Source organism: Planococcus citri, chromosome 3 (genome assembly GCF_950023065.1).
Source record: "Planococcus citri chromosome 3, ihPlaCitr1.1, whole genome shotgun sequence".
In the NCBI taxonomy this organism is placed as follows: domain Eukaryota; kingdom Metazoa; phylum Arthropoda; class Insecta; order Hemiptera; family Pseudococcidae; genus Planococcus; species Planococcus citri.
Window position 1 is genome coordinate 35,291,363 of NC_088679.1, and position 26,799 is coordinate 35,318,161.

The 26,799-nt window shown below is 32.9% G+C and overlaps 3 protein-coding genes across 8 annotated transcripts in view; 2 read left to right on the top strand and 1 right to left on the bottom strand.

Moving 5' to 3' along the window:
- Nucleotides 1–17,202, top strand: part of LOC135841489 (nephrin-like) — a 216,152-nt gene extending 198,950 nt beyond the window's left edge. Inside the window, exons 6-15 of the mRNA XM_065358464.1 lie at nucleotides 3,912–4,063; nucleotides 9,143–9,287; nucleotides 10,486–10,616; nucleotides 11,495–11,654; nucleotides 14,815–15,108; nucleotides 15,561–15,875; nucleotides 15,965–16,159; nucleotides 16,249–16,355; nucleotides 16,433–16,606; nucleotides 16,701–17,202. Coding sequence (XP_065214536.1) covers nucleotides 3,912–4,063; nucleotides 9,143–9,287; nucleotides 10,486–10,616; nucleotides 11,495–11,654; nucleotides 14,815–15,108; nucleotides 15,561–15,875; nucleotides 15,965–16,159; nucleotides 16,249–16,355; nucleotides 16,433–16,606; nucleotides 16,701–16,772 — 1,745 coding nt within the window. The 3' untranslated portion in view covers nucleotides 16,773–17,202. The remainder of the gene's footprint in view (nucleotides 1–3,911; nucleotides 4,064–9,142; nucleotides 9,288–10,485; nucleotides 10,617–11,494; nucleotides 11,655–14,814; nucleotides 15,109–15,560; nucleotides 15,876–15,964; nucleotides 16,160–16,248; nucleotides 16,356–16,432; nucleotides 16,607–16,700) is intronic.
- Nucleotides 17,203–20,029: 2,827 nt separating this feature from the next.
- Nucleotides 20,030–24,901, top strand: LOC135841697 (aminopeptidase N-like). Its single transcript, XM_065358818.1, has 14 exons — nucleotides 20,030–20,571; nucleotides 20,652–20,813; nucleotides 20,903–21,196; nucleotides 21,275–21,458; nucleotides 21,555–21,708; nucleotides 21,995–22,076; nucleotides 22,157–22,352; nucleotides 22,446–22,641; nucleotides 22,776–23,050; nucleotides 23,128–23,312; nucleotides 23,533–23,706; nucleotides 23,811–23,951; nucleotides 24,013–24,100; nucleotides 24,216–24,901. The coding sequence occupies exons 1-14, from the start codon at nucleotides 20,132–20,134 to the stop codon at nucleotides 24,480–24,482; spliced, it is 2,838 nt and encodes a 945-aa protein (XP_065214890.1). The 5' UTR covers nucleotides 20,030–20,131; the 3' UTR covers nucleotides 24,483–24,901.
- Fife (regulating synaptic membrane exocytosis protein fife) overlaps nucleotides 24,751–26,799 on the bottom strand; it is a 212,513-nt gene continuing 210,464 nt past the window's right edge. For all 6 annotated transcript variants that reach the window (XM_065358812.1, XM_065358814.1, XM_065358817.1 and 3 more), the window contains one exon: nucleotides 24,751–26,731. In XM_065358812.1, coding sequence (XP_065214884.1) covers nucleotides 26,430–26,731 — 302 coding nt within the window. In that variant the 3' untranslated portion in view covers nucleotides 24,751–26,429. The remainder of the gene's footprint in view (nucleotides 26,732–26,799) is intronic.

Sequence of the window (26,799 nt, forward strand, 5' to 3'; positions counted from 1 at the left end):
AATTATTACTTTTTTCAAATTAATATTTCGCTAGTATTTCTCTATCAGTCAACGTGAAGATTTGTTTTGCTGGAAAATACAAGTATACACTATGCTTGTAGTAAAAGGGGCGCGGTATTGAATATAAAGAAGTCGTTTTTTCTCCACGTTGCTTAATTTATATACGAAGCGAAAGCTATATTTTTTATTTTGTTTGAAATTCAATATCTCGAGTAGCTTTTACACGAGTTATATTTTTTAAACGAACTTATTGGATATTAAATTTCTATTTAGTCGCGTAAAATCCATGAAAATCCATTCAAGCCATTTCCCTTACAATACGAAATGTTTTGACTGGAGTGATTTGTCATTTTTAATATGAAAAAAATGTAATTATGTCGCGAATAAAAAAACTACAAAAAAAAACTCCGACTTCATTGTAGAGAATTTCTGTTGGAAATATTGCGGGATATTTTTTAGGTGGATTTCTATCATGGTAATAGTAAAGAATTTCGAAACTATTGAAGATTATTTGTTGATATTCTGTCAATATGGAAGTCGTCTGTGTCTGCGATTATTTACTGGGTTGGTTAGATACTAGGTACCTATTACAGAATGGAATTCCAAGAAGGTCATTGGCATTTTGGAATCTGAATATCAAACGTAAAATAAGATATCCTGTGTGTTATATTGACTGAAATATATGCCCAGATAGAGAGAGGGGAAAGACAAATTTGAATATTCAAATTCGAATCTCGTGTGAAAGAGCATAATTTTTCTTGATATTTTTTTTCAAAGAAGAACTTTGATGTTATTTCTCAATAATTTTTGGGTTTTTATGATAGGTATAATATTTAGGTAATTTGAATAACGGAATAGTAGGTATGTAGACAAAAAATTTTGAAAATTTTTGTGGCCAAGGAAATATTTTTTACGTCGCATTCTAGCCATAAAGTCTAGAAGAAAACTCTAAAATATGTACTGTAAATTTTGAATCTATCGTAATAACGTTGCAAGCAAATTTATTATGCCAAAATTTTAGCCTGTAACCAAATTATTTTACTGTTTTTCACTTTTGAAATTTTGAACGGCAAGAGTGATGACTTCTTGGTGACAAATTCACCAAGAAATGATCTCATTTTGTGGATCGATTTTGAACTTGGCGACTTTTGGTGAATCTTGGTGAGTTTTGGCGAATCTTTCACCAGAAAGTCATCAAAACATAGAAATTTCATAGGTATTTGACTGTCTGACCAAGAAGTGGTCGCATTTGTGATCAATTTTGAACTTGGTGACTTTTGATGAATCTTTCTCCAAAATGTCACCAAAACATAGAAATTTCATATTTGACTGTCTGGTGACTTCTTGGTGACAGATTCATCAAGAAGGGATCGCATTTGTAATCGATTTTGAACTTGGTGTCTTTTGGTCTTTTGGTGAATCTTGGCGAGTTTTGGTGAATCAGTCAGCAGAACATAGAAAATCCATATTTGCCTATCTGGTGATATCTTGGTGACTGATTCATCAAACAGTGATCTTATATGTGATCCATTTTGAACTTTGGTGACTTATGGTGAATTGTTCTCCAGAAAGTCACCAAAACATAGAAATAAATTCATATTTGGATATCTGGTGACGCAAGGTCGAGGTCAAGAATTTAAAAAACGGAATTTTTGAGACTTATGAAGAAATGTGGACCACTCCCCCTCTCCCCCAAGAAAAAAATCAAAAAATTGTGGTGGGATATTTTCGTTGAATTTTTTTTTCGAATAATTCAATGTTTGTTCTATTCTTCAAAGCTCGGTGTCAGACTGTCAGTTCAAAAAAAAAAAATCCTAAACAATTTCGATTTCTATGTTAAACTTTCTTTTGCTAACCCTATTTTCAAAAAAAAAACAAAAAAAACAAAAAAAAAACTTGAATAATCGACGGTCTCTCCATTTTAAAGTCCCTGGATTTTTAAATTTTCCAGTTTTGGAAGCATGGTAGCCTTTAAACAAGTCAAAGTGAAATTCAAATCTGGATTATTAATCATCATTAAGTGATCTTTATGATCGATTTTGACACTTTTTGGAACCCATTTCAACCGGTTTCAAACCAAAATTTTCGCCAGCGATGGTTTTTCAAGAAAATGAACAATTTTTCCTCCTCGAACACGAAAATCCGAAAATTTGTCGGAAACTCCTCAACGACTCAAAACTCGAAACCACAATTTACCAGTTTTGATTGCCTAAATAGGGTAAAAACCAAATTTCAGCTCTCTATACCTATTACCTACCTTAAATAAGTATCAAAATTTTTAATTTTTTCATAAGAAATGGTCCCAATTTTAGGTTTTAATAATCTATCAAAAATCAGAAAATATAAAATTCAGTGCCTGAAATATGGTTTTATGGCGTATTTTTGGTTATTGTTTCGAGTGATTTTGATGATTTTTTCGACTAAATAATTTCCATCAATTTTGATTTATGGATAATTATGTGGTCTGCGTCACGCTAACTTTTTAAAAGTAACTTTGAAAAAATGACTTATATTTCTGACATTTTAGTATTGTGCGTGAAACTTTCAAAAACTGGCAAAAATGTAAACTATTTCTAATATTTAGAGTGCCTACCTTGACTTTCAAGAACTTGAAAAAAATTATAGAAAATTCTTTAACCAGCTTTCCAATCGAGAGTCATAATTTTTTGCATATACCTACACATTATTCAAATATCTAAACGAGTGTTTATAACGAGAATAACAAAAAGCTGAGCTACTTTTTCGCGATTTCAACGGGGGGTCATACTTATTCTAAAGGAAAAGATTGAATAGTATGATGATTTTTGAATATCAACTTTGTCTAATTTAAAATAAAAGAACATACTTAATCATTTAGTTGAGAGACGTTTTTCACTTCAAGGGAAAGTTTGTTTATTTTTTCTCTTCAATCTACTGCTTGTTCATTTTTCTTGTATCGATTTGCAAATTGATTTGTCTCTTTGCCGCGCTTCTTGAAAAGTTTTGAAGGTGTAAGTTTTTAACGTCAAATATTACTAGAAATATGATGTTGAAAATCTGAAAGTTGTTTTCGTTCATTTTGTTCACACTTTTCTAATTATCAGCTGTGGTAGTGTTATTGGTCCAACTTTACGGTAAATTTGGGGAATCACTCACTTCCTTGAAATCTTATAATAGGCAACTTCAGCTACATCTGCGTGTTTTAAATTGCCATATCATCAAATAGAAGGAACCTAAGTGATGAATTAGTTTCAGCTTGAGCTTCCCCTCCCCCTAAATGCCGATTTGAAATCACTGTAATATTATAGCTTTATAAATTTTGATAAATTGGTTAAAAATATGTATTATATTTTTGCAAATTTACAATTTTAGGAGCTCAGTAAATTATCAACTCATGTTTCAAACTTGACTAGCTCTTCTACTCCAGATCACTACATATTTTCAACAAAAAAAAAATTATTTTGCCAGGGAAATTCGGCTCTTTTTCAAGTTTTTAATGATCGGTTTCGACATTTTTTTTTTCAATTCTTTATCAACAAGCTCAAAATGATATGACAAGATACGCGTAACCAATTTAAAATGTTTACCTGAAAAGCAATCCAATTACAATGTCGGAAATGTTAAGCCCTCGTCAAAAGAATCCCTTATGGTAATATTTTTTCTAGGCACTTCTTTCTGTATCTTTGAACGAAAAAATTAATTATTTTTATAAAATTAGAGCAAAATTTGTCGCCATAACGGAGCTTCGTCGACATTGTTGAAAATACTGTAGTGGTATAGGCTGAAGTAAGTATACGAGTATATCGAGCCAACAAAAACACAGAATGCGGCATTGTGTACGGAAATTTTATATTTAAGTATTAAATACGTGACACGGTGTATAAAAATTCTTCAGCGTAATCTAACCAACGCGTTATGTGTTTGTTCTGCAGTGCAACCATTATGGGTGAAATTACAAGGAAACAATAAACCAATGTCGGCTGGACGTGAATACGAACTGGCTTGTCAAGTATACGGAGCACATCCGTCGCCGGTAATTACCTGGTGGAAAGGAAATACGAAATTAAAAAATTTAGAGAAATCGGTAAGTGGACTAATTAAACGTTTTGCCTGCGATGGCTTTTATAATGGTCACATTTAGGTATTATAGATATACGAACGAGCGAGGGTATAAAAACCGTTTCGACTCATTTGTATTGATAAAAAAAAATAGGGAAAAAGGGTTAATAGCTGGCGTTTTGTTATTTTTTTCCCATTTTCACGCATGAGTGTGTTACGATGAACCTTACTCTGTCGTACTCGTGGTCAGAGATGAATTCATCGAGTGTGTTAAATAAATGTTGAATAGGGTTTTGTATAAATGAGGCCCTTATCAGCTTGTAAAAAGCATAAGTTATGACATTTCGTTTGTTCTGGTCGAGTTAAAGCGTGATTTTTTTTTTTCACCAGCGTTCAAATACCTCGTACAGGTGCGTGCAAAATTTAAACAAAAAAAGTGGGTTAATTTCGATTTAAATCTTTAACATACCCTATGCATAATATTTTCCTCTCCCTCTATCTTCTCGTCAAAAGTTACGAACAAAGTTAACAAAAACTTGCGTTCAACTTGCAGATTTTATTTTAAGTATAAAACATGAAAATACCATAATGTGAAGTTTTTTTTCTCACATTTTTGCCTTCAAATATGTATGATAACGCTTAACTTTTCTCATGAATACCATCTCTGTTCCTTTCATGACGTGCTGTATTCGATCAAAAACCATTCACTGTGCACTGTGTAAAAATACAATAAGCCAACTTTTTCCAATATCAGACTGTGATCCGCGTGCCAGCTCACCTAAATAATATTTTTATGCTATGACGGCATCATCTTCAAAGGAACCGTATCAATATGGGCTTAAGAATCTATAAATGCTCTCGCGTTTCGTGTCTCGGTTTTCAATCTTCATCATACCTACTACCTACAGGAATTTTCGCTTCAGCTTCACTCGACAATTATTTATTCCCGAAGGAAACCTACCTAAGTTGGTAGTATTTGCATTTATCGCTATTTCGTTACGAAAAAAGATGTTTTGTAATTGGTGAGAACTTTTCCTGGTTCGTCTTCGGTTGGAAAAATTGATTATCGAAATCTTAAATGCTGAAATTTAAAATAGATAATTTTTTGAAGAGGAAGGAGAAAAATTGAATTTTTGCAAACATTTTTGAAACTACTCTCTACTCTTAATCAACTTCGAAACGCTTTAAACAGATTTTCTCCCAAGTTGCAGCAGTCCTGAGCAATAATGGACTCCAATATTTGGCATAGGTAATTGATAAATCTCAATCGCTGAAAAAAATCCTACCTGACCTATCCCAAAGCAGGCTGCAGAACCAATGATAGCAATGATGTTTTGTGCCATCGGCGAGCTTATATTTTTTCATCGTTTGAGTTCGAGTAAAAAAAATTGTTTTTCAAGAGGAAAGTGAGAAAATTGAATTTTTAGCAAACATTTTTGAAACTACTCTTAATTTGAAACGCCTCAAACAGATTTTTTCCCATGCTGCAGCAGTCTTGAGCAAAAGGACTCTAAATTCATGCATTGTGACGACTGATGAGAAATCTCAATTGCTGAAAAAAACTTAACCCTGCTCCACCCCGACAGACCACCTCGACACAATCTTGAAAAAAAATAGGGTCGAGTTGACTCAAATTTTAAGTCAAATTTGAACCAATTTATTTCCTTTTCATCATTTTTTTCGGCATAAAATCGACCTATTCTCGAACATTATCGGTATAAAATTGATCCAAATTTACCATCAAGCATATTTCATATTGAGCATCACCACATATTTTGTGTCGATAATTTGAAGAGTGTGTGTAGTTTTTCAGTTGATTTTTCAACACTTTTTTGTGATTTGATGCAAAATTGACTCAATATCTGTGTCAATGGTCTTGAGTACATTCTATCGACACATTTTTCTGATCAATTTTGTGTCGAGCTTATGAAAAACGACCTTAAATCTTCAGAAAATTGCTCTTCATATTCTAGTGCATATTAATGCAAATACATAATATTATATTGTGAATTGATATTTAAAATGATTTGATGGGGAAAATCCCTACACCTCGACTCTTTCTTGACTCAAAAATTGGATCTAGATGACCCCTTAGAAATGAAGCGAAACAACACTTCTTTTCTCCAACATTGAATTTTTTTGAAAAACTACTTATAGTTTTTGCTACACACTTTATCTGCGAGTAGTAAATTTATGTCAGTGATGTATAATTGATGTCTATTTTTTATCAATTTTTGGTCTACTTTTACTACTTCTGTGCTATAAATCAACCATAAAATTTTGAAGCGATTTTCATAACATTTCCATTTCTCAGCAAAAATTATTCAAAATCAACTTCAACTTCAATGTGCAGAAAAAAATTTATATTTTCAAGAAAAAAATTGATGAATATTTTGTGTCAAGTTTTGACTATTTTCAATTCATCAAAAAATCGATGAAAAATTGATTCAAATTTTTAAACTTGAAAAAACTATTGATTACAACAGCACAAATACCTATACATCAATTTTTAATCAATTTTCCCGCCATTTTCATTTCTAAGTGATAATCGGCTTGAAATCATCTTCAACTTTTATGTGCTAAATTTAATGACTATTTTCAAGGCAAAATCAATAAATATTTAAAATCAAGTTTTCATCCTCTTATCATTTTGACAAAAAATTGATGAAGAATAGATCCAACTTCTGATTTAAAAAGCGATCAATTTTACTACCATTTTGCAACAATTTTGAATCAATTTTTGACATATTTTCATTCGAGCAAAAAATTGATAGAAAATTGATCCAACATTGAAATTCAAAAAAAGACATCGATTATGATATCACAAATTTAGAACAATTTTTAATCGATTTTCACATCATTTTTATGACTTGGTAAAAATCGTCCTATAATTAACTTCAACTTTTGTATGCATAATTGATGTCTAGGTATAGAGAAAGAAAAATCAACAAAAATTTGCAGTCAAGTTTAGGTCCTCAGCAAGAAATCGACCTAAAATCGATTTGAATTTTCATCATGAAATAGTTATCGATTAAAGTACTACAATAAAGGAAGATTTGGGATCAAGTTTCCATCAATGTTACATTTTGTTTAAAATTGTTGAAAACTATCAGTCGATTATTTTTATAGTTTTTGTCGATTCTCAAAATCGTCTAAAAAATGATCAAAAATATCCTCCGATTTCTACTCGATCAAAACTCGACCTCAAACTGAAAGTTGAGATGGTTTGTTGGGACCTGTTCCAAGGGAAGCTGCAGAGCCGATGATAGCGATTTTCCTTCTTTCCTGATATAAGGAATACCTAGCGTGGATCGCGAAAATAAAAATGTCGTAGTAGGATCTTAACCAAATTCAATCCAGATTTTTCTTTTGAGTTTGAAGTCGCACAGAAAGAATTTGCGCTCCGAAGATGCTCTTGGAGAGAAAATATGGGTGCTCAAAGAGAAAGTATTTTTGAAAAAATTGTGATTTTTTTTCCTTTTATTGTTCTTACCCAACCTGTTATGAGAAAATGGCCCATTCTATTCCAAAAGGTAGTATTTTTGAGATTTTACCTTGACCTAGGCTATTGCCTTCAAAATCTGAAACCACTTTTATGGTTCTACTGAGCGGTTAAAAATTTGCAAATCGCTTATTTTTGAGTAAATTCAGTTTTGAAAGTTTTTTCATCCGCAATAAGTACCTATCATTAATGCAATGATCTCTGCAGAGCTGTGGGACTGAAACGATTTTGGGATTGGATTTTGGTTTCAGTATCAAAATTTATTTATTTTAGGATTGGGGTTATTTCGGGATTCGTTCTTCTAAATTTTCATTTCGGTTTTGGGATTGAAAAAAATTGTCATTTCAACCAATTTTAAGCCCAATTTGAACAATGGACTCTGCAAGGGGTCTAAAAAATGGTACATTTTGACATGGGGAATCTGATGATGTGATTAGTTTAACGTTTTAATTGCATTATTTTGCTTAATTCGTCGAGTAATTTTTATTATAATCTGAATGAATGATGATGATGTAAAATGACGAATTTATCAAAATAAAATTGAGGAAAAAGGCAAAACTGAAACGATTTTGTGTCAGTTCCGGGATTGTTTTGGGTTCAAAATTATATTGGTTTCGGGATTTTTTCGGTTTCAGGATTAAGAAAAATAATGATTTCGGTTTTGGGATCGGATTTGAATCGGGATTTAATTGGTTCTGGCTCGGGATCATTTTGGTCCCTCAGCTCTGGATCTCTGCTAAGTTGTTTGAATTCTTGTACCCAGGCTGGGTCACCCTTTCCAAAATATTGAAATCACCACTGGGTGTCCAACTGATTCTGATACCCTTAATCACTTTATCAGTGCCATTTTGAGAACAAGCACCATCTACAGATACCCAAGTGAATCCTTTTTTTTTTTTTAATCAATAATGAGCTTTTGGAAATCTAATTTGGTTTTTGAGCTTCTTCTGATGTTATTGATAGAACATTGTTGGCTCATTGATCTTCTCAAAGTTTTCTCAACTCAAATTTGGCATTTATGTCCAATCTTTGCACTGACAAATCTTAATGCTATAAATCATGTGCTATTCCCCAAGCTTCATTTGACTTTACTCCAAACTCCGTTGGCGTGTTATTTATTTCATTCTCTACTTGTTTGGCATATTTATGCCAACTATGGTGAGTGTAGTCAAAGTTCTCTGCTGATTGATTGATTTTTACTCTTAATAATCTGTCACCAATGATTCTCATTATTCTCTCCACCAAGCTGGATTGTGGATTGTGTTTCGCATTAATTATGCCAAAACATAAATAGGCATAATTTCTGAAACTGGGGAAGTATTTTGGATTGCAGTGGTGCCAAATTTTTGGTCATTAGGTACTGATAATTTAAAAAATAGAGATAATTAGCTATCCAAAAATTTGACAATTTTTTTTTTTGGTTTGGAAATTGACCATAAATGACAAAAAAGTTGGCACCTATGCGTTCCAAAAAATGTTTCTCCAGTTTTAGAAATGGCATCTTTCCAGGTTTTAGCGTAATTAATGCATTGAATTTTTATCGAAATTGTTAGTCTGTGTGCTCTCATACAAAATGTACCTTACATTGTTTTTCAAATACAGGATAGTAACAATGGAAACTCAACCATCAGTAGACTAAATTTTATACCAGAACCACAAGATGATGGGAAAATGCTGATATGTCGAGCAGAATCACCGATACCAGCACCAACTCCGTATCAAGACTCTTGGAAATTAAATGTAACTTGTAAGTTTCATTTGTGACTTTTTTTCTCTCTTTATTGTTTTTCAGCACGCTTCTTTTTTCTTCTTAAAAAGTAACGAATTTTTCTCGATTATCCGGAATTGATTTTTTTCTCTCTTTTCAAAGAAGCAAAAAACTTCACTCGAAAAACTTTAACAACTTTTTAAAAATTGAAAGCAATCTTCCCAATTATGTGGGAAGTTCTACAAAGTAACAGGCACTCTGTATATTTGCTCACGTTACTGGCATCCATCGCATCGTATCAATTATACATCCTAAAAAATACACATGAAAGCAACTTTCGCGACTTTATCGATAGATACCCACCTATCTAAACCTATATGGTACGTCTTTATCGTATTGATTTACCCAGAATACTTCTCACAATATCGGCCAAAAAACAAACACGTGGTAAAATGTACACTGTGAAGAGTTATTTTGTGTTCACATGTAATCAAAACATGTTCGACATTTCGCAATTACTTAATTCGCAATGTATTTAATTCAAATCTGTACGAGGACTGGTCTTATACGAGTAAACTTTAATATAACCTAGTTACAAAACACAGAACTAATTTCATTAATCATATTTCGTTTGACAACGACGACTGTTCTCTTATTCTATTCTCGGAGCTCGTTTGTTGTACTTGCATACGATATGGCGATGTTAGAACTTCTTCTTCTTACAATTAGTTGGAAGTTTTGGATTTGAAAACGAAATTTGGAGGAGTGTGGTTAGTTGTGCAATGAAAATAGAATAAGGTACAAGTATATATGTACATTGTACAGAGTGATACAGAAATGATCTGGTTCCTTTTAAGAATTAAGTAGGCAATTTATTTTACTGTTGTATAGTGGTGGTAGCATAATTATTATAAATTAAGGGAGTGGAATAACTGTGTGTGTGTTTAGAGTTTTGTATCATTATTATAACTCAGTAGTCTGCAACTGAATGCCCTAATTCTTTTAGAAAAATGTGGCATAAAATTCGTTGTACAGAATATTGTACCTATACTTAGATTTAACATGGATTGGATCGTGTAAGTGTAGAATTCTTCCCACTTCACCCTTCTGATCTCTGAAGGATGAAACTCGATTCACTCAATGTATTATGTTGAATTCGATATTTATCTGCACTAATAATTTTTATCATTTTTATTTTCGTTAACACGATGGGTACGTGTGCTTTCGTTTATTACAGATAAACCAAACGCTTTTCTCGAACTTGGAAAGAATCTGAATAGCAGCGCCATCATGGAAGGCATCGACGTGTATTTCGAGTGCAAAATAAAATCCAATTTACCAGTTGAAAAAGTGATGTGGAAGTTGAATGTAAGTTTGATGTTACTTACCTACTTAGTTATTAGATGTTGAGAAAAAAATCATTAATTTTCTGAAGCTTCAACAACATTTTTCTTCATTACTTACATTGTTGCCTACTTAGAGAAAAAAAACGAGATAGACTGGAAGAAAGTGAGATAAAGATAGAAAAACCGATGTTGGTAAATTTTTTTTATTGAGCATTTCATCTCGAGTTTCATTATCTTACCAAAAGCTAAATCTTATTCGATGAGAATATTCCAAAAATTAATTTACTTTTGAAAAACGTTTAAACATTATGTTATTTTATCGGATTGGAGAAATAATTAGTGTAAAAGTTACCTATTGAACTCAATGATGCATCAAGAGCTAAATACCTTTTTTATATCGCGAAACTATGAGGGTAGCAATAAAGATAGGGCGGGCAAAAACGAATAAAAATGTGTTTACATTTTATATCCGAGCTGTATAACTTCTAAATGAGTGTTTGTGCCCTCAACTTTATGAAAATTCTTCTCGAATGCCCACTTTTAATAACAAAATTCACTTTTCTTTAAACGTTCGCCCGTATAATGATCACGAAGAGGAATTAAAAACTTAATTCTGCAATGAACTTTTTATACTGTGGAAAGTTTCGCGGTACGGCACACTTTTTATTCGTTGGAAACTCTTTTCTCACTTTCAAGATTCGGTTGCGTTTCAATTTATTGTTTATTTCCGGTTCTTAAGTATTTTTAAAAGGAATTTTATGAAGCTTTTTTAAAGGTTTTTGGTGCGAAGAGACGTAAAATCTTATCGCAATCAATTTTTTTCCTCATTTTTGAAGAGGGGAACGGATGATTTTTTTTTCTTGCAATCTGCTGATAATTTTTCTTTTGTTTTTATCGCAGGGTGTGATTTTAAACAGTAGCCTGATCGTTGGTCCATTGATTACAAATCAAACCCTAGTTCTGCAAAGAGTTACCCGTCAACATAGCGGATTATACAGCTGTGTTGCGACAAATGCCGAAGGAAACGGAGAAAGCAACTCATTCTACTTGGATGTAAAATGTAAGTGCGTCTAAATTTCACTATCTAGTACATTTACGTATTCAAATTCAACAAGTAGGTAAGACGAGAATGAGAGCATTTTCACGCTATATCATATTTCCTCTCGCTATTCTCATTAGTCTTCCGCCTGTGATTTTTTATCTGGGTAATTTGTTCTACGAAAATGTGGGAGTATGTATAGTGAAATTTGCATGTAGATATTGTGGTGCCGAGAAATTATGCCCTTTAATGAAGCTTATATCAAAAGATCCTATCGTGGTTAATTTAATTAGTAGATACCTAATACGACGAAGTTCTCCAGTAGAGCTATGGACTTTATAGGCTCGCATCGTATCTTCCTTTTCTCTTTATAATTTCACGTTGCCATCTTCGATAAATTCTTTGCGTAAGAAATCATATTATACGAAATTATCTCCCTTCATTTTTGTTCACTGTGCTGTATGGAAAAGTACTGTACCTAAAGGGATCTTTTAATGAGTCAACAGTTTGTGATTCTGTTACGATTTTTTTCCAAGACTACGAAAAGAGCTTAGTTTGAGTATCGTTCGAGCGATACACTAATACTTTGATGGTATTGATGAAAAGTTCACTGTTAAGAACTAAGAAGCTTTGAGTTTTGTGTTTCAAAGTACATAGGGAATGACTTTTGTTCTTCTTGAAATTATGTTATTTTGTTTCCAAACCGAATTTACGTGAAATAAAGGGGTTGCAGAATGGGAGCTGCGGATTTGAAAGAATGTCATGCTATGAAAGCACTTGAAATTGAGCTGGGGGAATAGGTTGGAGATGTTAAGTAATTAGGTAGTATTGAAAGTAAAAGTTTTTTTTTGGAGACTTTTCCTTCTGAAAATAATCACGGAGACGAAGTTTTTGTTAGTAAATTCGAATTTATAGTACCTACTTGTGATTTTTTTTAGAACCTCGTATTGTTCTTGTGAAAAAAATATTTCTCAATTGAAAGGGTTCCTGCAAAAGAAGCAATGAATATCTTTCACCCCCCCCCCCCCCCGGTGAACCAGACCTCTCGATTAATCTTGAAAAGATCAACCTTTCCTCTTTATTGCAATGAAATACATATGAAAAATCGATCGATAAAACTTAAAATTACATACTATCAATTTTTGAAAAAAAGAAAGTAATTTTAGTCAATTTTTCCCGAACAAAAACAAAGATAAATTTGAAATAAAAACCTTTCTTATACATAGTTAAAACTGAAAACCAAAAAATTGCTTTTCGAGAAGAAAACATAATTTTTGTCAGTTTTTGTCAAACAAAAAGTATGACAAGTATGACTAAACAATGCAAGAAAATAATAATTTTGAACATAATCGATAAAATGAATCGATTTTTGGCGTTCAATCAATCGGTTTTCAATCATGACCAATTTTTTATCGAGAAACCGACTATTTGAGGATAAACTTATTAAGGTGTGTCTTGACTCTCCTTTCTAGCCTCTGAGGTCGTCTGTCTGCCTATCTGTCGTCTTAAGGTCGTTGATACCCGTCTGTCTGATTTCTCGATGTGGCGTAGTCTGTCTTTATGTCTGGTTTTTTGAGGTAATTGTCTCTTTCTGTCCGGACTCTCAAGGTCACTAACCCCTCTGTCTGGTTTTCCAAGATTGTCTGTCTTCCTGTAAGTCCTCTTCAGGTCATTAACCTATCTGTCTGGCTTCTTAAGGTCATCTATCTTCTTGTCTGACCTCTTAAGGTCATTGACCCGTGTGCTTGGACTCTCAAGTTCACTGACCCACATGTCCAGTCACACAAGGTCGTCTGTCTGATCTCTTCAGGTCATTGACCCATCTGTCTGGCTTCTTGAGGTCATTGACCCACCTGTCCAGTCATACAATGTCGTCTGTCTGGTCTCTTCAGGTCATTGACCCATCTGTCTGGCTTCTCAAGGTCATCTATCGTCTTGTCCGACTTATTGAGGTCACTGACCCACATGTCCAGTCACACAAGGTCGTCTGTCTGATCTCTTCAGGTCATTGACCGATCTGTCTGGCTTCTCAAAAAGGTCATCTATCGTCCTATCTGACCTCTTAAGGTCATTGACCCATGTGCATGTACTCTCAAATTCACTAAGCCACTTGTCCAGTCACACGGGGTCGTCTGTCTGATCTCTTAAGGTCATTGACTCACCTGTCTGGTCTATCAAGGTCATCTGTTTACCTGCCGGGCCTCTCAGCAATTTAGTATGTAATTTTTTTTCAACTGCTTATATGTAAGTCAGATTTGATACTTCGTAATTTTTTTTTCTGATGTCAAGAATTTATTGCAATTTTTTTCAAGTCCTTGAAAGTCAGATTAGGTCTGAACGTTTATATGAATGAATATATAAAATGTTCTAAACATTGTAAATTGATATATTTTTTTCCAAAATTTTAAAAGTATGATATAATATTGAATTTTATAGAGAATAATTATATGGCATAATATTGAAATATCAGAAATAGGTCATTTTTTTCAAGTCCAACATAAATCACGAATTGAACAATGTTTTTTCGAAGTTTTCAAAAGCCAGCGTAACGCAGATCAGTGTTTTATTTTTGAGTTAATTCGTGTTTTGAAATTTTTCTATTCTGAAAGAAACTGGGAAAATATTTCATAACGCAATGGTGCCAATTTTTTGGTCTATTATTGGTAAATTCCCCTTTCATCCATAACATAGGCAACTTACCCAGAGGAGAAGTATGCACGCTTGTTTACCTCAATATTTGAAGGGGTTGAGTTATACTCTCGTAAAAAATATACATCTTTCATAGAATTATTATTATCATTTTTTTTTTTTTTTTGATAAAAAAGTTTTAAATTGTGAATTTTAGCTGTTCAACTGCAAGGCACTTTTCTTATTCCATAAATTTCCAACACGCCTTAAACATTCAAACTCGTCGCCGTATTTAAATCCTTTCTATCGCTCGATCTTTATTCTCAAACAATGGAAGCTGTTATAAAGCATCATTGAAATAGGCCACCTCAATACCCTTCTCCGTTACCTCTTGTCTCATTGCCTTATACATATCTGTGCATGCATTTTCCAATTACCCACTCGAATAGAAATCGGTGTTCTCGTCGAAGTTTGAAAACGTGTTAATCAGTGTTAAATAAAATCTAGGTGCTTATTACGACAATGGTAAATATTTCGTTGGTATACTTTTCAGATGCGCCAATTTGTTACCCTATTCAAAGCGCCGAATACGGAGTAGGTCGTGGAGAAGAAGTAAGCGTTACATGTCAAGTGGAGGCTAATCCTCCGAATGTAGAATTCGTGTGGAAATTTAATAATACCGCGAGCAGTACCAAGTTATTAAAGGAACAAATTAGCACAGATGGTACTCGCAGCACTGCCGTGTTCACTCCTGTTACCGAATTCGATTACGGTGTTTTGTCTTGCTGGGCTCAGAATTCTTTAGGATTTCAAAAAAATCCGTGCACTTATAAAATCATTCCTGCAGGTAATTTTTTTTTCTCTCTTAATTATGGAAAACAATTTTAAAAGTCGATAAAAACTGTAATCAACACGAGGTCTCACTGTAGTTTTTCCTTTATGTTTTTTAAAACTCTATTCAACTGGATAGGTAGACTTTATTTTTTTCTTTAGTGGCAAAACTTTTGGCGAGAGAACTTTAAATGATATAAAACTTTATGATATCATCTGCGAATTTGGCTCGTTTTTTTTTTCATTATTATAAATTTTAAAAAAATAATACCTACTTAGAATTGGTACGTCACCGTTTGAATATTTGTTCGTTATAGGTAAGAATAAAGAAATAAAAAAATCTGTGAAAAAATTCACCTCGCATTTTCGCTTCTCTTTTATGGTGTAAAACAAACATAAGATCGAAGCTTAATCTAGATAAAGTTAGACAAGTCGTTTGGTAAAAACTCCGAACTATTTTGTTTCTAGGTAAACCGGATAGCCTGAGTAATTGTACGTTGACCAATCAAACGTCCAGTTCGTTATCGATAAAGTGTAGCAGCGGATTCGACGGTGGTCTAAAACAGAGATTTGTCTTAGAAATATACGAAGCTCAAAGCGTCAAATTAGTAGCAAATTTAAGCGCCGAAACAGCAGATTTCGCAGCGACCGGGTTACAGTCGAGTTTATCTTACGATATCGTATTATACGCGTTTAACTCGAAAGGACGAAGTCCGACGACCGAATTCACAAAGTATACTTTACAAAGGCCAAACGTTCAATTAGGATCGTCATTTTTCAAATGTAATAATTATCAAATAAAAAGCCCTAATACGCGTATGTTACTTGAAATACGCTTGATTGGTGAAATAATTTATTTGATGTATTTTCAGCTCGACTGCCCTCGTTTTTAGAACTACGCCCACTGTTAGCCATACTGTGCGGATTTGCTGTAGTGTTTATCTCTTTGGCCTGCTGTATCGTCATTGTTGTTAAATCTCAGCACCGTAAAAGAAGAAAGAAACATTTCTCATATAAAAGTAAAGAGAGCTTGGAAAAGAATCCTGATATTATTCCTAACAAGGATGGTGAGTTCGTCTGTTAATTTTATTCCCGTTTGAAATTACCTGCCTGTGCACATGTTTTTATTTTTCTTCTTCGATCCATCCCTTTATAGATGGCTGTACCATTGAAGGTGTTCATTTCACCGCTGAAAAGGCTGAAAGTACGAGTAAAGAAGCGGAAATATCATTAATACTGCAGAATTCTTTCGGTACCGATATGGTAAGAGTATACAGAGGTGAATTTCACCCCACCTTTTAACGTTAAATCTAATTTATTGACGTTGATTTGCTCCGCAGACCGATTTCACACTGCATCAAGAAGACTGTAAACAAAAAATGTACAAAAAGAAAACTTCTAGTTTGAGGAAACTAAATGATATTGAAATCACGTACGCAGCTTGTGATCAACCATGCCCACCATTTATTACACAAGAAACGCCCTTGCTAACCGATACAAAAATTCCTTTCGTGGTAAGATACCGAAAAAAAAAATTAAAATTATCGAACCATTGTGTGGAAAAAAATGCAGTGTATTTTATCGCCGTTTGTTTTTTTTTGTTTTCAGGCCGAAGGGCAGAATTCGGTTAGATGTTGTATACACGGCCTTTCTCGATCTACCAGTATTAGTAGATTTTAGATTTCACTTTTTTTTTTTTTTTGTTCCTAAAATCGAGTTTGGAGAAGCGTTGAAGATATTTTTGGCCTCCGTGTGATAATATTATTGAATCGTTGTAAATTGAAGGAATCGCTTCAGTTTCCTCGAGTATTATTTTCTTTTTTATATTTTCTTTTTTTTCGTCATTGTCAATGAAATTTATGTGGTAAATTTTTATAAGACTGTATATTTAGAAATACTTGTTTAGAAGTTTTTTTTTTTGTATCGTGTATTACGTTTTACCAAACCTCCCATTTCATGTGTTTTGAATTTGTTTAGAATATTTTTAAATTCCCCAATTTGTTCATTTGTATTATATCTTATCGTCGTTTTTATTGCAAATGTTTTTCCCCTTTTTGTTATTTGTATTGATCATTTTTACCTAGAATTATATACATTTGTTTTTTTCTATCGTGGGTGTATTTTTTTGCTCTCGCGAGGAGAGGTGCTGTTTGAAATTGAGGAGAATGTGATATCGGATTTGTCTCCAAACATTAAAATAGGCATGCGAATTTTAAATAACGTTAAAAATTTATTTTAAAAATGTAGTAGGTACCTACTTATTGTTAAAAAAAAAAATATATTCCATAGGTACCTTCATTGCTCATAATGAAAAATATTCCAGCAATACTGCCAATATACAATTTAAAATGCACTTGTAGCGTCATCTCACATCTGTAATCACAAATGATTAATCCAGAAGCTAAACGGAGAAAGAAATTCGGGCAATTTCCCGAAAACGCTGCGTTTGGCGAAAAAAAGAACTTTTACTGTTCTCTTTATTCACAATTTTCAAAAGATAGCGCAACACAATTACCTACTAAATATTGGTATGGTTTAAAAATGCAAAAAAAAACAAGTTTTTACCGAACAGATTTAGAAAGATAAAATTTGATATGAATCCTATATTTTCAACCCCTTGAAGCGATGGGACGATTGGAAACGGTTTCAAACCGTCTTTAGAAGTTTTGGAGCCTTCAGCAGATTTTTGAAAGATGGATGGAAATTTTCACAAAATTTTACTCAATGAGGTCGAGAAGCTGCAATTTACTCCATGTACCTAGGTGGCTTAATTTTCAACATGCAGAATCAATCATGGGCGGTTTCAAGCAATTTTCAAGTTTTTCGGAGCGACAAAAATAATAAATATATTCGCACGACTGAAAACGTGATTCGAACGACAAAATAGGGTATTTCAACGACAATTATTACCGACGGTTCAACACGACAATTAGGTAATATGGTACGAACGACAATTCGATTTCATACTACGAATAAAGAAAATGTAATCCACGTACAAAAAAAATTTTGACCGCTAGAAAAAATGATTGCCCGTAAAAATGAATGATTTCCCGCCAAAAATCCAGAAAAACAACTAATTTTGTAATACTTTTTTTTTTGCAAAAATAATAAACGCAAGGGAAGTACTGTAGGTATAAATTTTACGAATGGGAAGTCCTTCATTTGTTGAAAAAACTCCTTTTTTAAATGGACCTCGAAAAAGTTTTTCTTTCCAAAAAATATAATTTCATGCAGAAATTGCTGAAAAATTGTGAAAAAGTTGTAGTTTTTGTTTTAGTTGCTTAAATTGTGAAAACGTTTTGTTTTTGGTCAAAGTTTTTAAAAATTGTCAAAAAGTCTTTCTTTTTTCCAGAGTTACTAAATAAATTTTGCTTTTTACAAAACTTCCAAAAATCTTGCTTTTTCCAAAAATTGCTAAAAGTTTTCTTTTTTTCGACAAAATTTCCCTTTCGTGTTTTTTTGTAAAATTCCAAAAAAAAAGAAACTTGCCCAAATCGCTAAAAATTGATATCGAAGTTCTACCGTTTTTTCCTTTTTTCTTTCTTTCTTTCTTTTTTTTTTTTTGCTAGAATTTGTACAAGTTTTGCTTTTTTGGTCAAAACCACCAAAAAGATCTTGCTTTTCATCGAAACTGTCAAAAAATCTCGTGTTTTTTTGCCAAAATAACTGTCAGAAAATTTTACTTACTCCCATCTGCTCCTGTTGCCCAAAAAAGCAAAAAAGCACTACTTGTGCAGTAGATATGAACTGTTTTTTTTTGTTTTTTTTTTGACGCGACATTTATCAATTTTTGTGTGTGTAATTCGTCTTTTTATGTCGCCCATTATTTCATTTCTTTTCCGTGCACAATTTGTTGTTAAATGTGTACCATAGATATAATTATAATATGTAAAAATGTGCAATAAATTAGGTACCTATTCTGTTGGGCAATAGTAGACTCCCGATTACTCGCCATTCGATTATCCGCCATTCGATTATCCGCCCTTCGGCTTATCCGACCCAATTTCATCCGCCCTTCCCTCCGGGTTATCCGACCTACCGAGGGCGGATGCATACATATTTGCATATTTTGGCTGTTTTTAGCGCATATTTCAGCATATTTTGCTCTTTTTACTAGTTTAATTCAATGCATATTTTTCTCATTTCTGCTCATTTTCACAAATTTTTTCTAAAAAATCATGTTTTTTTCGTTTCTTAGCTGGAAAATTTTTTTAAAAATTTCACCAGAGCGAAATGAAATACTCTGAAAACGTTATTTCGGATTATCCGCCATTTTCGTTATCCGCCTGACCTTCAGCCCCAATTAGGGCGGATAATCGGGAGTCTACTGTATCTCATATGGATGGTCGTTCAAATCGATCAACTGTCGTTCAAAAACTTTTTTCGTCATAAAATTATTCTTTTCCTGTGCAATATCTTTTTTCGTCATGAAAACGTCTATTTTTGTCGTGTCGATAAATCACACCCTAAATTTGTGCCTTCCTATAGCTTTGTGAGACGTTTTTGCATTCATCAACTTCCTATTATCAGAAATTTACTGAACTTGATGATTTGACCTTGTCAGATCATTTCATTTTGAAGGACTTTCTGATCTTATTTTTTAAAAAAGTCCTTGCTGTGAGTTCTACTTCTCGCTTCTTATAGGTAGGTAAATGGTTTTATTGTACCTATAACATTATTTTTCAAATGAAATACCTACCTAACTGTACCATTCTATCACATATAAATCACAATCAACTCTGTGGTCTTTTAAGAAGCACTCACTCGAGTAGGTATGTGTAAGCACGTATAAGTACATACTATTATAATAATTACGTGATATAGCGGTATGTAATATCTATCAAGCCGTATTCTTGACAAAAAAAAAGTTTATCAGCTTGTTGAAAATTATCAATAGGTACTCGAACCTTCCTGTGTTTACTTCATTTAGGTACCAAGACCTACCTAAGTAAAGTTGAAGTGTGAAACGCGAACAGTGGAATGAAATCATTTACCAAACATTCCAAATCGTGTATCGAGTTCGTTCGAATAAATCTAAGATGCGTAAAGCTTTCGTATTTTTATATTTTGTTGTGATCATCTACGCGAGTTTGGAAACTGTGCGAAGTAATGATGAAGATCGTTTACCTGAAGATATCGTGCCGCTTTCGTATGATTTGAGAATCGAACCAGATTTTAATACGTTCAAATTTTATGGCAGGGTAAAGATTTATATTCGCGCTAAATTTTCAACGAACGTTATAAAGTTACACTGCAGAAATTTTAAAGTTGATGAGAAAATGAAGCAAGATGAAAAAAATGATGAAAGCAAATTTGTACAAATTCAAGTCAGCCAAACTAACGATTTCTGCATTCTTACCAATTCTGAACCATTTGTAATGGGCCGCACGTACCTTATAAAAGTTGAATACACAGGTGACTTGAAAGAAGATCCGAAAGGCTTGTATACAACCTCTTATGAAGTTAATGGTAAAAAAAAGTAAGTAGACTCAGATTTAACTACTTAATTTTTTCATTTTGAGGATATGGTCGAATGAACTTTATTACCCATTTTTAAAGATGGCTGGTGGCTACAAACTTCTACGGCATCTATGCAAGAGAAGCTTTTCCTTGTTTCGATGAACCACGTTTCAGAACACCTTTTACATTGACCATTGCTCGAAATAAACAACAGCAAGTTATATCCAACATGCCGCTTCTGGAAACTCAGCAACATTGTTGGTAATATGAAGAATTCATTATTCTGAAGATACAAAATCCCGAATTCAAATGTTAGCTTATGCTTGCACCCTATTTATTCTTTCTTATAGTGATAAAAACATGGTTTGGGATACCTTCACAGAAACGCCGCCAATACCTACTTATTTAGTTGCATTTATTGTGGCTGAATATTCTAATTTACCTAATCCCGATTCTTTGATAGAAATTCACACCAGGCCAAATATTATCCAAAATACTCAACGTGCTTTGAGTCAAAGTGAAAAGGTGCTGAATCAATTGGTAAACTTCATAGGTATGCCGCACGAGTTATCCAAACTGGATATTGCGACTGTTGGAAAAATTCAAAATACACTCGCTGATCATTGGGGACTATACATGATGACGTAAGTGAAAAACAGTTTTTCTTTTACCTAGTCCGAATTTAGTTATCGTATTGAAAACGTAAGGTAACAAATTTTCAGAGAGAATTATTTAATCGCGGATGAACAAAAAATATCTCACGAGCAAACTGTAATCATGACAGCTGCAACGTGTCATTTGCTTGCACGCCATTGGTTTGGGGGACAAGTTACTCCAGTGTCTTGGGATTACGCATGGCTTACCGAAGCATTCGCTGGATATATGGAATTTCTTATAACAGATATGGTATATGAATTAATTTGTAATTTATGGCGATTTTCTTCATCTCCGAAATTGTGAAAATTTGTGTCTCAGGTAGGTACTTGTGATTGATTGTAACAGGTAGAACCGAGTTGGAAAATAGGTGACTTTTTCATCATTGAAATTTTACAACCTGCTTTACGGAGCGAACTGGCCAATCCAGGGGCACTGACAAGTCTGAAAATATCCGAATCAGAAATTAACAACAAATTCGGGGATATCAATTATTTTAAAGGTATTCATTTTTCATCTGTTTATGATAGGTATTGGTAAAATTACATTACTTATGTGCTCAGAGTTTGATAAGTACCTACTCGTAGTACGATTAAGTAAAGGGAAGTACATATCTAGGTATAGAAGACGACTTGTGCCTGCAATGTTGACAAAATTACCTAACATGGACCTTAAAAACATTGAATTCACATTGAAATTTTTTTCAAAATTAATAAGCATTTGTTATGATCTCTGAATAGAAAATTTAAAAGAATTACTACATGAAATTCTACCTACCTAATTCACAGGTGCATCAATCATTAGGATGTTGGAACATATTACATCAAGAAGTTCTCTGAGAAGTGTTATTCAAAGATATCTCTTGAATGGGTTCGTATATAAATCTTTTGCTCGAGTATGAGAGTTTTTTCCACTACTTTCAATTTTCAAAATTGCAAAAACTTTATCAGTAAAAAATCACGGAATGGATTAGTATCACCGAATGATTTATTTGAATCTTTGAAGTACCAGTCTGACCTGAGTTCTTTTCCTTTACCACCCCACATTTCCATCATCGATGTAATGAAAACATGGACAGAGAACATTGGGTATCCAGTGATAAATATTAAACGATTCAGTGAAAGTAAAACAATTGAAATGAAACAGGTAATAGGTAGTAATGTCGTTAAGTACTTAGATATTCTGTGTCGAATAATCTGATTTGATTTCATCGTCTTACTCGTGTTTTTGAATGTCAAGGAAACGTATAAATCACACGAAGCTTCGACATCATTCCCTAATCAAAAATGGATCACACCAATTAGTTGCACTACCAAATCAAAAGCCACATTTTCCAACACTGCACCTACAGAATGGGTACTGGGAGACACAAAAACCATCTTTTCATTAGATTTTGAAAGTACTGAGTGGATTATTTGTAATTTACAACAATCAGGTAGGTAAAAAAAAGTTACAGGTGATGGTACATTTTGCATTCGTCTATATGAAGGTACATACCTACCTACCTTGTATTTAATATAGGTACCCTACCTACCTACTTATCACTTTATAATTTTGAAAATTGTTCAGGATATTATCGTGTGAATTACGATTCCGAAAATTGGTATCTTTTGACCGAACAACTGAGAGAAGATGCGAATAAAATACACGTATTAAACAGAGCTCAATTGATTGATGATTCTTTCACATTTGCATTTGAAGGTGATTTATCATATGAGGTGCCTTTTAAACTAGCCAAATATTTAGAAAAAGAAACAGAAATGGTTCCATTGCTATCTGCGATTTTCCATCTTGACAAGTTGTACAAGAAGTACGAAGATTCTGGATCTCGTGTGTACCTCTGCGTGAGTATTCTATCCTATTACCTGAGTTCAGGTAGGTATAATGCTTGCTTACATAGGTCATATTTTGATTTTTACAGATGTACATTCAAAAAATTCTCAAAAAACACATTCAGTTGATGGGATTCGGAATTAAATCAACAGACAGTTACGATGTCAGAATGGGGAAACCTTCGTTATTCTTGTTGGCGTGCAAAATTGGTATGAAACGTTGCGTTGAAGAAGCTTTAAAAGAGTACAATTCACACATTGGAGACCTTAGCAAGTATGATATTTCACTATGTAATACAAATGCTAACAAAATCATTGCTTGAATTCCTATTTTTGGACTCTTGACTCAATAACTAAATTTATGAATGAGAATACATTTATTTACAAAATAGGTACCTGGATATTTATTTACCATTTTTAGGCACCTATGCATGTATTTCTCAATTTTCTCAAAAAAAAAATGTCACCCACAATAATATGATCAATTTTTTCAGAGTACAGCCAGATTTTAAAGAAGTAGTTTACTGTACTGCCTTAAGAAAATCTGAAGATCAAGAGAACGTGTATAAAAATTTATGGATCACGTATCACTCCACTTCTATCGCATATGAAAAAATCACAATTTTAAAAACGTTCGGATGTTCTCGCAATGAAAATATATTGAAAAAGTAGGTTTCGAAAAAATTCCTCCAAAGCACCGATCTTCAAGAGTGTGATTTTTTCAACTAAATGAACCTAAAGTAACCAGTACATCTTTGTCTTTTTGTTCCAGAATTTTATCAAAATTATTCGATCAAAATGATCACGATATCGATGAAACTCACGAAACCTATGTGTATAATTCAATTTTATCTTCATCCAGTGGAACCGCCGCTACTTTGAAATTCGTGGGAGAACAAGCTGCCGAAATATCGTAATTATTTTCATCTTATGTACTTTGATGGTTCAATTTTCTGTAAATGTTTTTGTTTCAGAAAATTTAATGCTGATCAACTTGCAATGCTAAAGTCATTATTAGGTCGACTTGAATCCAAAGTGCAAGCTTTAGAACATTTTAAATTGGTAAGGAATTTATGTCACCTACCTATTTCTGGTTTTATTGTTTTCATTTTCTGTCTATACCTGTATTTGACAACAATTTTATCGACCAAAACAAATAATTTCAATGCCATTTCAGCTCAGGACAATCGAAGAAATATTCACTAAACAATATCTCAACAAATACGGAGACTTCGTGGATGTAATCGAACGCAATAGAATCTCTGGAATCAACCTTGTGAAGGAAAATAACAAAATGGTCGATATTCTGAGACCCATATTTCATGATGTGTTGAATATTCCACGACCAAACATACCTCCAGCACAACAATCGAAAGCATTGGTGCCAGTTCCTTCATTACTTTTATGGCTCATATTTGTTTGTATATTATCCTATTTTCATTGAAATTTGAGTAGGTACATTTGAAAATTTGGATATGAATGATGAAGAGAATATGTACCTACTTGCTCCGATATTATTTTTTGATAGGTAGGTAACTGATTCTGAATATGAACTGAACTATACCTTACTGTCCATCGATCTGGATTATGTATTTGTTTGTGATTTTACAATTTAAATGTTAGTAGGTACATAATCAAATTCTTATTTTGGAAGATCTACCAAATCAGAAAATTACTCTTCAATCCAGACCTTCTACAAAAATACAAAATCACACAATTCATAACACTTTATTTCGTCTAGCTCTAAATAAACATATACTTGGTACATTTATTATAAATCTACGGTATCATATGCCGAGAACACAGATACACGAACAAAAAAAAAACAAAAAAGAAGAAGAAATACAGTAGAAAATTGTTGAATGTTGTCCAATTATTTACACAGAAGAAATAGTATGTATTTTACACGATAGGTAACAAAAATAGATTGTCTAAAAGATTGAACTTATCCTTAAAGAGAAAAAAAGCTAAAAAAAAGTACTTCGAAGAAAATAAAAACACCTATCATGTATTTAATAAATGAGTGAACTCGAACGTATAATATTATTCGTCACGAAAAAAAAAGAAGAAAAAAAGGATTAAAAAAAGATATCATAAAAGACACATAGTCGCGTATTCATAAAGAAAAGCTTATCGTACAGATTGGAAGAAAATCGTTGAGAAACTTGATAAAACACAGTAAAAAGAATCAGACACTGATCGAAGAGTAAAAAAAAACACACTTAAAATTAAACGATTACGTAGTACAAAAAATTTTGAAAACTTGTTAGGCCTCTAATACAATTTACTAATACTAATTATTATTACGTAAATAAAAATAAATATAACTTTACAACTTTTCGTTCGACAACTTCCTATTTAATCATGGTAACTATGGGGTTCGGATTTATGGAAGATATGTTATTTCGTCGGAAAAATCACTCATATCGTAGTAATTTCGAAGATATGTTTTTATTCAATATGATATAAATTCTAACGAATTCCGCGAATAATTAGATAGGTGCCCAATTAAACGCCCTGAAAATATAAAATTCTAAATTAATCTACCATATAACCTCCCTTCTTTTCGCATTTACTACGTTTTTACGTAAATCCATGGTAACCTTATTTATAAAGTTATACTTTTGAACTTACGACTATTATTTTTAAAATAACATAAAAATTCATATTAAAATTAAACACAACTCGATTCACTTTTCAATTTTCACTACAAAACGAAGACTTCGTATAGGTATGAAAAATTATTCGAAAAATCTTCTACTTCTACCGTCTAAAATTTATCACTATATGTTTTCATTTTAATCTTATAATCTATAAAATTAGGTAGGTGGAAAGGTACACGAAAACGTATCACGCTACGTAAGTAGGTAATTATGTAGGTACCTATAATTTGTAATTTCGATAAACAAATAATTATATAAAATGAAGTCTGTGGTTAGTATCAATCGTAGGTACATTGGTAGGTACATTATATGCTACTAATACGACGAATTCTATACAAAATCGATTTTACTAAAATGCTTATTCGAACTAGATATAATATTATAAACGCACGTTCTCATATACCATAAATACATACAAGGAGAAGGACTCGCGAAATTATGTACATGTACAGACAGAATGATGCAGACGTTTAAATAATCGATATCTAAATTAATAACAAACATTTACATCTAAAAACACTTAACATTTATAGTAAAACATGGAACTCGATACATGATGAGTACAAAGTATCTCGATACATAAAATACATCAATATTGTAGTATACTTGGTTCGGGTACCTACATAAAACTTTTCGGTATACACAATTAGGAGGATGAAGAAATAGGTAGGTACAAGTAGTTGGATTTAGGAAAGAAAGATAGATAGGTACCTTAAAGTAATAAGATTTTACGGAGAGTCGTTGGATTCGGAGCCAATCTTCTGGATCGGAAATAACGGATACCATCCAGTTACGTGTTCGCATAATTTTAACGTATCGACTCGTATTTCGGCGCTGCCCAAACCTTGATTGTGTTCAAAGCCTTTTTGTCTTTCCCACAGCATGACGACTAGAGATCGGTCTGATACGTCTCGGACTGCGTATTTCAGCGTTTGATTATACTCCGGAGTGAGACTTTTGGTAACCACTCGAGTTTTACGTTTAAGCAGCAGTCGGTCTCCATCTCTTAAGTACATTTTTACATAAGTGTCTGCAAAAGTACAAGCGAAAAGAGATTAATGAAGAATGAAGCGAAATTTCAGAAAATCGTGCGATTTT